This window comes from Geotrypetes seraphini, chromosome 2, assembly GCF_902459505.1.
Source record: "Geotrypetes seraphini chromosome 2, aGeoSer1.1, whole genome shotgun sequence".
NCBI classification, from domain to species: Eukaryota; Metazoa; Chordata; class Amphibia; order Gymnophiona; family Dermophiidae; genus Geotrypetes; species Geotrypetes seraphini.
In genome coordinates, this window is record NC_047085.1 from 180,843,335 (window position 1) to 180,856,693 (window position 13,359).

General features: G+C 41.4%; 1 protein-coding gene across 6 annotated transcripts in view; it reads left to right on the forward strand.

Moving 5' to 3' along the window:
• The window catches only part of NFATC1 (nuclear factor of activated T cells 1), a 392,300-nt gene that overhangs the window by 221,444 nt on the left and 157,497 nt on the right, over positions 1-13,359 (forward strand). For all 6 annotated transcript variants that reach the window (XM_033934427.1, XM_033934432.1, XM_033934431.1 and 3 more), the window contains exons 7-8: positions 4,805-4,860; positions 11,950-12,082. In XM_033934427.1, coding sequence (XP_033790318.1) covers positions 4,805-4,860; positions 11,950-12,082 — 189 coding nt within the window. The remainder of the gene's footprint in view (positions 1-4,804; positions 4,861-11,949; positions 12,083-13,359) is intronic.

Here is a 13,359-nt window from a genome sequence, read left to right on the forward strand (position 1 = left end):
GCCCCATGAGGTATTTTGTGCGGCCCCGGTCGAAAGCGATCCAGTGTTTTCCTCTGCTGCCCCCGGGCGTTTACCATCTTGCCGGCTCCCTCCTCAGTCTTGCAGCATTTGCGCGGCCCCAGAATCATTTTTTTCGGCCAGTGCGGCCCAAGGAAGCCAAAAGGTTGGACACCTCTGGCCTAGTGTTTAGAGCAGGAATCTCAAAGTCCCTCCTTGAGGGCCGCAATCCAGTCGGGTTTTCAGGATTTCCCCAATGAATATGCATTGAAAGCAGTGCATGCACATAGATCACATGCATATTCATTGGGGAAATCCTGAAAACCCGACTGGATTGCGGCCCTCAAGGAGGGATTTTGAGACCCCCTGGTTTAGAGGTACTGCTTCATTACCCCTAAGGGGGTGAGGCAAAGGTGTCGGCGTACTCCATTTCTGCCCGCAGAATGCTTTGGTTCAGTCAGTGGACTGGTGATTCCACTTCCAAGGCTGGGCAAGTCACTTAACCCTCCATTGCTCCAAGTACCATAGTAGAGAATGACACAGGGAAAAAATCTGTCCCCGTCACCGCCCCGTCACCGGCCCACCATCCTCTGCACCGCCCCGTCACCGCCGTTTCCTTCACCGCCCCGTCACCGTCACCACCATCCCTTTCACCGCCCCGTCACCGCCACTGCCATCCCATTCACCGCCCCGTCACCGTCCCCGCTGCATCTATTTTCCGTTTTCATCCCCTTGGCCCAGAATCCTTTTCCCTTTCACTCCCTCCTTACAGTTTGAGCCGGGAACACGGGTGATCGCACGGTCCTCGCAGCCCCCACCCGCCTGCCCAATCGATCGTAGTGATTAGCCAGCTCTCTCCCTTCTCCTCACCTTAGTTTGCAGGCTTTCTTTTTCAGCGACCTGCACGCTTTCCCAAAGAGCCGCACACGCGCGGCTGCTCAGTGTTCAATCTTCTGCTCTGCTGCAACTTCCTGTTTCCGGTTGCATCAGAGCAGAAGATCGAAACTGAGCAGCGGCGGGTGCGTGGCTCTCTGATAGCGTGCGGGTCGCCGAAAAAGAAAATCTACAAACTAAGGTGAGGAGAAGGGAGAGAGCTGGCTAAACACTAGAATCGATTGGGCAGGCGGGTGTGAGCTGCGGGGACCGCGCGATCCTTCATGCCTCACTGCGGGGACAAGACCCATTCACCGCCCCGCGGGCGGTGAATGGCCTTGTCCCCGTCGCCGCAGCGACTGCTAGTTTTCTTCCCCGTTTTCGGCGGGTGACCCGTGGCTAAAATGCGGTGGCCGCGGGTAAACCGCCACCGTGTCATTCTCTATACCATAGTTAGATTGTAAGCCTACCGGCACAGAAAGAGAAAGTACTTAAGAGTACCTGATTACTATTCAATGTATTGTAAACCACTTTGGGTGAATCTCTTCATGAAAAGGTGGTTAATAAATCCCAATAAATACATATAAAGGGAATTTTTCAAGTACCTTTCTTATTTCTAATCTTAATGTATATTTTCTGTAAACCGCTTAGAACCTAACGGATGTAGCGGTATATAAGAAATAAATTACATTACATTACATTACATATATTTTGAAGTTTTATCTAAGATTTATTCAAACACAGTTTTCTTACAGCCTTCCCCCTGATATCTCCCTTTGAAATACTTAGTGTTCCACATGTTTAGAGCTTTGCTTCAGATTCATCTCTTACAACAGAAATAATAGATTGATTCATTATGCAGGAGTGTTTGAATCAGCTGTAATTGGAGACAGGTGGACTTGACTTAACGTATGGGCCTTGTTAAGGCAATTGTTGGAAACAAAACTAATTTAAGCTTGCAATGACTTGTTTGCCAAGACTTATACAATCAAGATGTTTGGTTTCTTATTAATTACTTTCTGCATATTGCTGTAATTCTTTCATGTTGAGGGTGTAGAGTATGTTCTGTAGATAGTGTAACCAATGCATTTTGAACTGTATTTTTTTTGATAGTAGAATGTAAAAAATGTACAAGATCCAAAGACAAATTTATAGTGTCTCTCAGTTTATGAAAGACACGCTCATATCCCTTAAATGTGTGCCCGTCCAGAGATGGGATAGGAAAGTAGAAAAAAAAAGGTTGTGGAAAAAAACAGCAGCAAAATTTTAATATACACAGCACAATAGAGCCACAGCTAGAAAGGATTTGCATGGAAAATGGCAGATAGAGATACTGGTTTCATTGCCTCAGCTAATGCATGGATGATTATTTGATAAGTATTGGAGAATATGTAGAGCTCATGTGGCCACATTTAGGGCATGCCCAAAGTGAAGGGAATTTTAGGTTAGTGTTCATAATGCCAAAGATAAAGTATTATCAATTTATTTGTATCATCCAGGAAGATTGTGGTGGATACATTAGGCCTCACGTCTTTGGAAATGAAACAAAGATGACAAAATAATTTGTATGGAAAGGTTCAATATGGTTGCTTAAAGAAAAATATATTTCCAGTGCAGTAGGTGAGACATTCTAATCTAGACAGTAGGGTTATTTCCCTTTAGCCGCGTGCTGCTGCAGAAGGAATCCACTCCGGATTTTTCACTCTGCCTCTGTTGTACTTCACTGGGCTCTCTAGCTCCACCTGCAGTTTTTTCCTTATGCACGTGTGCCTGCAGGAGTGTTTGTTCTGCTCTCCCCATTTTATTATTTTAATTCGATGTAAGAACAGCTTTAAAAACGTAATTCATTCTTAACCTGGGGACTGCCTGTACTACCTCCATTGCATGCAAATAAATCACATGCATATTCATTAGGGATAGGCATGGACCCCTGAGTAGTTTGTAGCCCTCCAGAATTGTGATTTGACACCCCAGGTAGATTCTGGAAGATACACGTGCAAAGTTTAATGCAGTTCTATATTTTACAAAAGAAAAAAAATCAATACAATTTAAATAATTTTACAGATATAATCAAGGCATTACTGAGTGGAATACACGTGTTCTTATTCCACTTCCATTGTGCTAAGAGACAAGCATTGGGTGGACAAAGTGAAATGTTGGCGTGTGATATTCACTGGGTATTTTTAACATGGGACCAAAGCCAGTTCTCTCTTTTTTAATGTTGTTGTAGTGGATAAAAACATCTGGAGCCCGATTCTGTGTAGGTTGCCTAAAAAGTCAGTGCCAACTAGTGTGGTGCTAAGCGCGATTCTATAAAGCTTAGGCACACAATTTAGAATCATGCTTAGTGCTGTCTAAGCTCCGTTCGGCGTTGCTAGGTGTCTCAACTTTTAGGCGCCCTGTATTTTTGCCAAGGTTTTCTTGGCCTAAATGTGTCACCTAAGCAAAACACACAATGGCGGCTAAACCAAACAGACGCCTAACTCAAAAACACGCCCATGAGCTGCCCCTTGACCACATCCACTTTTAGATAGATGCTTTGGATTGGGTACCTACTTTTTATAGAACCACATTTTTCAAGTTAGGTTCCTAACTTTCAATTATGAGGTATTAAGTGCCAAAAATCAGCCCCAATGAAGCCCATTAATTAAATTAGTTGCCTACATCGGCTAGGCGCACCAATGTAGGCCCCTAACTTTAGGTGGACTTTATAGAATCAGAGCCCTGGCGTATAAATTGTAAGGTGATCTCCCAGTAGTTCTGAACGTTTTGTGCAGTCTTGGTAGTCTTAACATAAACCACTGCTTGAAATGTCTGAATAAGTAGCAGAAGTAAGTTTTGTTTTCTTCTGTCCTCTGCTGTATTTTGATGTTTTTCTCCTGAAACTGAAAGACTGGAAGAAACACGTGAAGTTTCAGTTTCCTTAACATAAGAACATAAGCATTGCCATCTCAGTCCATCAAGTCCGGTGATCCTCACACGCGGAGGCCCCGCCAGGTCTACCCTGGCATAGTTTTAGTCCCCATATCACTGTATGCTTCTCAAGGGAGATGTGCATCTAATTTACCCTTATCCGTATCACTCTATGCCACTCTTAAGGAGATGTGCATCTAGTTTACCCTGAAATCCTAGAATGGTGGATTCTGCAATTACTTCCTCTGGGAGAGCATTCCAGGTGTCCACCACTCGCTGCGTGAAACAGAACTTCCTGATATTCGTCCTGGACCTGTCCCCCCTCAGCTTCAGTCTATGTCCTCTTTTCCGTGTCACATTGGACATTTTAAATAACTGCTTTCCCTGCTCCATTTTGTTCAATCCTTTCAGTATTTTGAAAGTCTCGATCAGATCCCTTCGCAGTCTCCTCTGTACGCAGAAGTAATTATTTATTTCAGACATCTCTTCTTGATGTATGAAAAGTGCATATGTTGGCCATGATTACCAACAAAGAACAAAAAGTTTATTCAGCACTGCTACTGTGTTTTTTTAAAACATGCAAATGACCAAGTGGCAAAGACCAAAAAAAACTAATATTTGCATTGCTTCATCCTGTTGCATCAATAAATATTTAAAACTGATGACATCAAGTTGAATCTTCCTGTTGAATGCTATGATGAGGCTAGACAGGGACAGAACACAGGAACTGAGAGTCCCTTTTGCTGCTTATCCCATGTATATCTGTTTGCTTCTGGTTCAAGACAATGCATGCATTTATTTGACAGAACAATGAAATTTGTTTTGTATTTACAAGGTCCCTGGCATGCTTGTTCAGATGCAGTAATCCACCAAAATGTTTTCGTGGATTGGGAGTTGGTGGGGGACTCCCATACAATTATTCTTCAAACAAATGCACATGATTTTCTCTAATTACTAGGATGTCTTGGAGGAACTTGTTTTAAATGCATGGTTACATTTTAATGTGGTGCTTGTCTTGTAGATGGTCACCATGTATGGGAAATGGAAGCAAAAACTGATAAAGAGATGTTTAAGCCAGTAAGTATATATGCATATAAATAAAATTTGTTTCTTTTGTTAACAATTTACAGTAGGACATGCATTTGACTGGAGAAGTAGCTGAGTAGTTAAAGCAACTATCTGAGAACCAGGGAAGCTAGGTGTGAAATCTCACTTCTACTAGTTCATGTAAATGCCAAAATTACACCTAAGTACTATTCTATAAAATAGTATACCATTTGAATGTGAGCAGAATACTGTAATGTATACACAGTTTTTCACAATTTAGGTGCAAGAACTTACACCAGCTCTATCCTGTTGTTAAATTCTTGGCACATACTGTATTTTAGGCACCATAAGAAGCACTTTTTCGGACCATAAGATGCACTTTTTCCACCCCTAAAAAGGGGGTGCGTCTTATGGACCGAATACACAGCGCGCCCCCCCACCCCCACCCCGGTACCTTTTCTAGTGGCGGTGGTCCAGCACGGTCTCCTGGACAACTGCCTTTGTCTTATAAGAGTGACGCACAACGCAGGAGCACGACCTTTGCGCTTCCTGCCTGGTCGCGCCGCTCTATGATTGGCTGTCAGTTACTAACTGCAGCCAATCACAGAGTGGCGCGAGACCAAGCAGGAAGCGCAAAGGTCGCGCTTCTGCGTTGTGCGTCACTCTTGTAAGACAAAGGCAGCTGTCCACTAAAAAAGGTACCGGGGGAGCTGTGGGCGGCTTCGGGCTTTGGGTGGCTTCGGGCAGCTTTGGGTTGCAGGTGGCGGGCTTCCCAGCACCAGACACACCAGACCACCAGACGCACCTACGTGTAGAGGAGGAAAACCAAGAATAAAAAAATTTTGAACCAAATTTTTTTTTTTTCTTGGTTTTTCTTCCTCTACAGGTGGGTGCGTCTTATGGTCCGAAAAATATGGTATTTTCATTTATAGAATAGGTGCTAGATAGAACCCTTTAAGCCAGGGCTTCTCAACCCAGTTCTTGGGGCACACCAAGTCACATTGAGTTTTCAGGCACTACCCTGTATCTCATGCATATTCATATACACAAGCTAGATTGTCTGTATGATATGACTATACTGTAAAGCTGGAATTTAAACCCCCCCATGTCCACCAAGTCTGTATTTTCCCACCAAAGTCTGTCCTGCTTATACTGTGAATGTACTCTTGTGACCTGTTCTGGGCTCCTTTGCAAGGACAGGCTAAATAAATGAATAAATAAATTGGCATACACTTTCTCCTTGGTATGCAAATCTGTCTCATGTATATTCATTATGGATATCCAGAAAACCCAATGGGACTTGGTGTGCTCTGAGGACTGGGTTGAGAAGGCCTGTTCTGGACACCTAAATATGGGCACACTGTTATAGAATTTCTGTCATAGAGGGGTGCCTGAATTTCTCTTAGTTGGGTGTCTATTTTGAACCAATGTGACTTTATAAAATATTTGTATAATTCCTGCAGAAATTGCAGCTAAAAATGAGCCCACATACATTTACCCCCTGATACTCTGCGGTACTTAGCTAGTCGGGGACTGCTAAGTACCACTTAGATGACTATCCGCCGATATTCAGTGGGAGACATCCGACTATCCCCACTGACTAGCTGGCTCACTGGCTTGAGTGGTGACCAGCTATGTAACGCAATATAACTGGTCCCTGCCAATATTCAGTGGCTGGCTAAGGATAGTGGCTAGATCGGGGGTCGGCAACCCGCGGCTCCAGAGCCGCATGCGGCTCTTTTCCACCTTTGCTGCGGCTCCGGTAGTGTGTCACGCAGGCATGCAGCTTACAAGTCCGGCGTCGCGGCGGGAAATAGCCATGCTGAGCAGTGAGCTCAGCACATACACAGATGAAAGCCTTGCTTGCTGATTGGTCCGGCGGCCCCGCCCCGCCGTGCCGCCGGACCAATCAGCAAGCAAGGCTTTCATCTGTGTAGTGCTGAGCTCACTGCTCAGCATGGCTATTTCCCGCCGCGACGCTGGACTTGTAAGGTGCACGCCTGAAAAAGAAATCATCCTGGCCGGGGTCGGTGTCATGCTCCGGAGATCTACAGCCTTCCTATCTCCCTCTCCCTTCTACCTGCTTCCGGCCACATCCCCTGCTCCGCGGCTCTCTTCGGAAACTCAGCAGCAGCGATCGACACAAGCTTCTGACGTCGGGGCCTACCCTTTGCGAGTCCCGCTTGTTTCAACTTCCTTTTTCCACAAAGGCGGGACTCGTAGAGGGAAGGCCTCGATGTCGGCAGCTTGTCTTGATCACTGCTGCTGACGAGTTGCTGAAGAGAGCCGCGGAGCAGGGGGGTGTTGCCAGGTGCAGGTAGAAGGGAGAGGGCCAGATGCAGGACTCGTGGGTGAGGGAGGAGAAGAGAGAGAGAAAGAGAGAGGGGAGGGAAACAAAAGGAAATATTTCATACTGGGCTGGGCCGGAGTGGAGGGAGGGTGGAAAGATTCTAGCTACAGGGTGCAGTAACAAAGGAAAAGGGGGGAAAGCTGAAAATGGAGATAGTGACACAAAGAAGAGAAAGGGTAAGCAGGACCTACTGAATAAGGATAGAGATACAGAGGGGACATGAAGAGGAGGTGAAATAGAGACATAGAAGTAATGCTGAAAAAGTGTGTGGGGGGAGATAAAGACATTGAAAGGGCAAATGGTGAACATGGCGTAAAGATAAGGACAGAGACAAATGAAGATTCTGAAAAAGTGGTGAGATAGGGATATAGGTGAGATGGACACAAAGAAGGGTGATGCTGGAAAATAGGTGGAATGGTAATTCTGACAGACACAGAAGGGAAATGCTGGATCAAGGAGAGATGGGGCTCAGGCTGGATGGAATGAGGAGAAATGCCTTGTTGGCCCGGAACTTCCTCTCCTACGTCAGAATTGACGTCAGGGAGCGGAATGCTGGTCAGTGCAACACTTCTGCAGGGAAAGCTTGGGACGGCGGTGGCTTGGGGGCTGTTCCCCGATTGCGGTGGCAGCAAACCGAGTGGCTTGGGGGACGGCATGGAGACAGAAAGAAGGGGGAACAGGGAGACAGAAAGAAAAAGTTGGGGGAGAGAATGAGGTCTGGAGGAGAGGAAACATACAGGAGGCTGAAAGAAAGGAAGAAAGATTGGATGCACAGTCAGAAGAAGAAAGTGCAACCAGAGACTCATGAAATCACCAAATAGCAAAGGTAGGAAAAATTATTTTATTTTCAATTTAGTGATCCTGTATATAGCATTAAGATAAGAAACAATATATGCAGTGTTAGATTTGTTTTATAATGGTTTTGCGGCTCCAAGTTTTTTTTTCTTTTCGAAAACGGGTCCAAGTGGCTCTTTATGTCTTAAAGGTTGCAGACCCCTGGGCTAGATAAACCCTCCTAAAAACATGTCTGTCTTTTGCCGTTTTGCTTTAACCAACCAGCCACTGAATATCAGCTTGGCTGGCCAAGTCCAGGGCAGCAAACTTTGACCTGAATATTCATTGCCGGTGGCTGGCCACGTACTGAGGAAGGTAGCTAGCTAGGCTGCCTCCCACAGTCTGAATATCGGGGCCTTAGGCATAGTTTACAACATAAAAACATACTTGAGGTAATTTTATAAGGCCATTTTACACACGTATTCTGTCATTTTAGGTGTGAAAAATCCTTTATAAAATTACCCCACAGTGAACTTATAAATAGAAATAGGTGCTTTTGTATGGAGCTGGATTCAGTAAATGGCACCCCACAAAAATGAGCACTAAATGCTATTCTATGAATAGCAGTTTGAATTGGGGACCATTTGCAGAATTACAATTAACGCTGGGATCTGTGCCCAATTTTGGGAGTGAGGATTGACATGGCCTGAAACCTGTTGTAAATCCTCTTGCCTAAATTAGGCATAGATCTGCCTTATTCTATTACAATACACACATCTTTAGTTAATGTCTCTGCCCAACCCATGCCCCTCTCACCGCCATTCCCCCTTTTCACTTACATGTTAAAAAATAGTGCCTAGAAAGATGCACAGATAGATTCAAATTGTTTTCAATTAGAACCAATAACTGTCAGTGCACAATTATTGGAGCTAATTGACTCATTATCCAATTAAATTGTGCATACAAATTGAGTATGTGCCCAAAATTATGCACACACTTTTGAGCACCGTTTAAAGAGTTTTGGAAATGGTGCATAAAACACACACTTATTTGATATAATTCTACACTGTATTTTTCACTGTGTTTTTAGATCAACCTGAAAAAACTGTGGTACATGAATTGGAGGTGAAAAGACAAAATCAGGACAATGCTAGGGAAGAGGTCTGGTGATGGGACAAGCTTCAGAATATCAGGGGTAGGCAATTCCGGTCCTCGAGAGCCAGAGCCAGGTCAGGTTTTCAGGATAACCACAATGAATATGTATGAGATGGATTTGCATGCACTGCCTCCTTGAGATGCAAATCTATATCATGCATATTTATTGTGGATATCCTGAAAACCTGACCTGGCTCCAGCTCTCGAGGACCGGAATTGCCTACCCCTGCCCTAGATAACTGCAGCTGGGCCTTAGGTATAAAATAGAATGCACATCATTTAATGCATGTCAAGATCTGTTAGCACACACATAGAGGGCCCCTACATTTGTACTTGAGGCACTGGAGGGCTACTTGACTTGCTTCAAAGTCAAAAGAAGCATCAATAGGATTTAAATGATGGCTGTTGGTTCAGTACAAAAGTCCATGAAGCTCTGCACCCATTCCCCAGCAATGGCTGGTCTAGGTCACACATACCCAGAATGATCCCATTCGTTTAGAACTTGTTCCATGCATGCTTTGGCAACAAATGAGCAACACCCTTTCATTCAGTACTACAAATACAATTATAAACAGTGAGCATTTAAGAACAGCTGGATATAAATATTTTTACAAAGTATTGCTCACTGTTAAGAGTTTTTGCTATCCTTATATATTAAGTATGTTACTATTTCCTTTATGTTAAAACCATTATGGCAGAGGAATGCACACATCAGTCTTCATTAAAGAAAATTAAATATAGATAATCTCTGGAATATATTCCAAATAGTGTCTGACACTGCAGCTTCCTAAGAATTCCCAGAAGCATCAGTACTTTAGCTCAGTAAGTCAGCACTGACTTATTAATCATTGACAACATCCCCATCCTCCAGCTAGAAATGGAAATACTGAGTAGAAGGCAGAATGCTGCCTCATTGACCAGCCGTACAAAAAGCCAAGTATATTATTACAAGACACATTTTATCTGTTGAACTCTTTCAGCCCGAGCACAGTTAAAAAAAAAAAAACCTCAAGCTTTTTGACCTCTTGAATTTGAAAAAAATGCATTGGCGTTGGAATTCTGTGGGGAAAATCTACAGTAGGGAGCACACCATGTAACATGCTACTGTGAACTTGTACATCACAAAGAGTGAATTGAAGGCCCTGAAAAGCAGACAAGTTCTGATGACAACTTATACTATGAAATCAAGGCCTCTGCACTACGTAGCCACATATTTTGCAACTGTTGATGCTGCTTATGTGTTTTAAAAGCTTTTTTTGGTGGAAGCAAATAGTAGAACTAAGAATATCTCCTATACTATCGTCAATGGCTCTTTAAATAAACAATGAATAGATAAGTTAGCTAAATGATTACTTTACAAATAAAACCTTTAAATAATTCGATTACCAGTCAAAATCAGCTAGTAATAGTGCCAAAATTGTTATACCTGCCAGCCACTTTTGCATTTACCATGTGCGATCACTGGATTTTAAAATGAAAATTAAATTTAAAATGCTTGTTACATTGCTCACTGAGCCCACTTTGTTGATAATCAAGGAGTGTGAGGGCTAGGATTCCCTTCTTGCGTTCAAGATAACAAGTTCAGAATACCTTATTTGACTCCTTTAAGACATAATTAGTGGGAAGCAGGTGTAAAAAAAATTTTTCCAACATTATTAATTTCTTCAGATGTTTGTTTAATGCTTCTAAAAAATGAAATATAAATAAACATATCAAATACCCTTTTCCATGTAATGAAGTTTAGAGAGCAATATCAGAGAGCAAAATGATCATATCAATTACAAATTTACATGTACAGATTAATATTAAACTTTAGAATCTATTTCATTCACAAATTTACATGTACAGATTAATATTAAACTTTAGAATCTATTTCATTCCAATACAGTTTTGTATCTGACTCTGGTCCTTAAAAGCTCCTCAATATACTGGTTACTCTATTGGGTGTCACCTGCCTTTGTATTGTCCTAGACTGTGGACCCACTGGAAACAGAGAAAGTGCCTGTAAGTAATATGTAAAGTAAACTGATTTGGTTATACCACAGAATAATGGTGTATCAAGAATCAGCAAAACAAGGAAAGAAGGGAGGTCCCAACCCAAACTGCAGTGAAAAACCAACCAAGAGCAAACAAAACAAAACTGCAGATCTGTACAAGACGTAGGCAAAATTTATTGTGACAAAATAATTATATGCAAATCCTTTTACCCATCAAGGGACCCGACACGGTCCGTGTTTCGGACAAACCTTCGTCAGGGGTCCTAATAGGCACAAATATAATATAAAATTTATTATTAAAAAATATATATTAAGACAACAAATATACATATGATAAAAGATAAATAATAAAATAAATTTAAAAAGTTTTTTAAAATATTTAAACGATGTTATCCAAAATAGTGTTAAATACAACAAGAAGACAAGTGTACTTATTAAAAATTAATAAATAAAAATAAATATAAAAATAAAAAAGCATGCAATATTAATGCACTGCATGCAGAGCAAAATGAGTGATCTTAATAAGATAAAGAACATCAAAATTACAATAACTACATTACTAACTGTAGAAAAGGAGTCAGAAAATCAAAAACATTAATTTTGTTGCACTAGACTAAAACAGCTACTGCCCTTCTAAACTCCATTATATTAGACACTGTAGGTAGGGTGTTTTTTTACACATAAAAATCAATTAATTGACTCAATTTATGCATTTTAGGAGTTGAAAGTATATACTGAACTGTGGGGAGTGGGGGTTTCCTGACTATAGTAGAGTTTGCATTTGACTTATTCTTATATTTAATATCCTTGTCAAATATGTTTCCTTTTAATTTCTTTTTGTAGAATACATTAGTGGTTGAGATACCATCTTTCCGCAATCCAAGAATAACCAGTCCTGTTCAGGTTAATTTCTATGTCTGCAATGGAAAACGAAAGAGAAGCCAATTCCAGATTTTTACGTACCTTCCTGCCAATGGTAACATTTTGTATTGTCATTTTTAAATATTTTTCTGAGCTTTATCTTATTTGTTTGCGTTTCAAAGAATTTACAATAACAAGCATCTATTTGTATAAGCAAAATACATGAAATATTACATTATGTAAAAGAACAAGAAAAGAATGAAGAAAAATGCACTTCATGGTATATCAAAAAGAGAACCAAAAACAGTCCATATATCAGGGAAGATAAACAAAGCAATATAGAAAAAAAGAAAACAAATCAGAATTCTTAGCTTTATCAATAAAACCAAATCAGTGCACTTTGTACAATGCACAAAAAATTCATTGCATTAGTACAATGTATTTGGATAAGAAAAGAAATAGTAGCCAGCTCTGTATATAAAGGAAATACTTCTGTAAGAATTCCTCATGCAGATAAAATGAATCTGATGCAGAAGTCATTGTAAATCTGATGCAGTCCCATTGAGCCATTTGTGACAATAATAAATAGATGACTGTATTTTTTTCTTGTTATCATGCATTAACTTCAGAATTAGAAAAAGAAAACTTAAACTCCATTAAATTCACAGGCAGTGGTTAATAAAGGACGGAGGGAGTCTTAGTGCTATAAATACCAAGCTTCAAGGCCAGCTCAAGTGTATCTGACACCCAGGGCCAGTGATTCCCTAACTTTTTATTATGGCAAAACCCCTAAAATATTTTTTCATACACTATTAGTACTACTACTACTTATTATTTATAAAACACTACCAGTCTCATGTAGTGCTATACAACAAATATGCAAGAGACGATCCTTGCTCGAAAGAGCTTACAATCTAATGAAGACAGACATAGGAAAAAGGCATATACATGTTACTTAGGTGAGGAAATATAAGGGCTAGAGGGGGATTAAAGAGGGAATGGTAACAGTTGGGAGGGTAGGGCATAAATGCAGTTTTAGAAAAGTGAATTTTTAGCCTGGATTTGAACCCCATGAGAGACAGGACCCGATGTATTGAGTAGACACACTTCACCATGTTTCTGCAAGTCTACCAACCCAGACATATCTGACTTTGCTGACAGAAGAAGGGGAAATATACCATTGTGGCACTCTCTAAGTGCGCACTTCCCAAATTCTTATGTACTTTGTCTGATCTATTTAAGTTTCGTTATGAGCATGTCTGGGGCCGATTAAGTCCAACGGATGCCCCAAGCCACAGCCCACAATGGTGCCCCTCAACCTTTACATTGCTTAATTGACAAGACATTAAGATTAAGTGCTGAGAAATACCATTATTGTACGAAACAAAACAT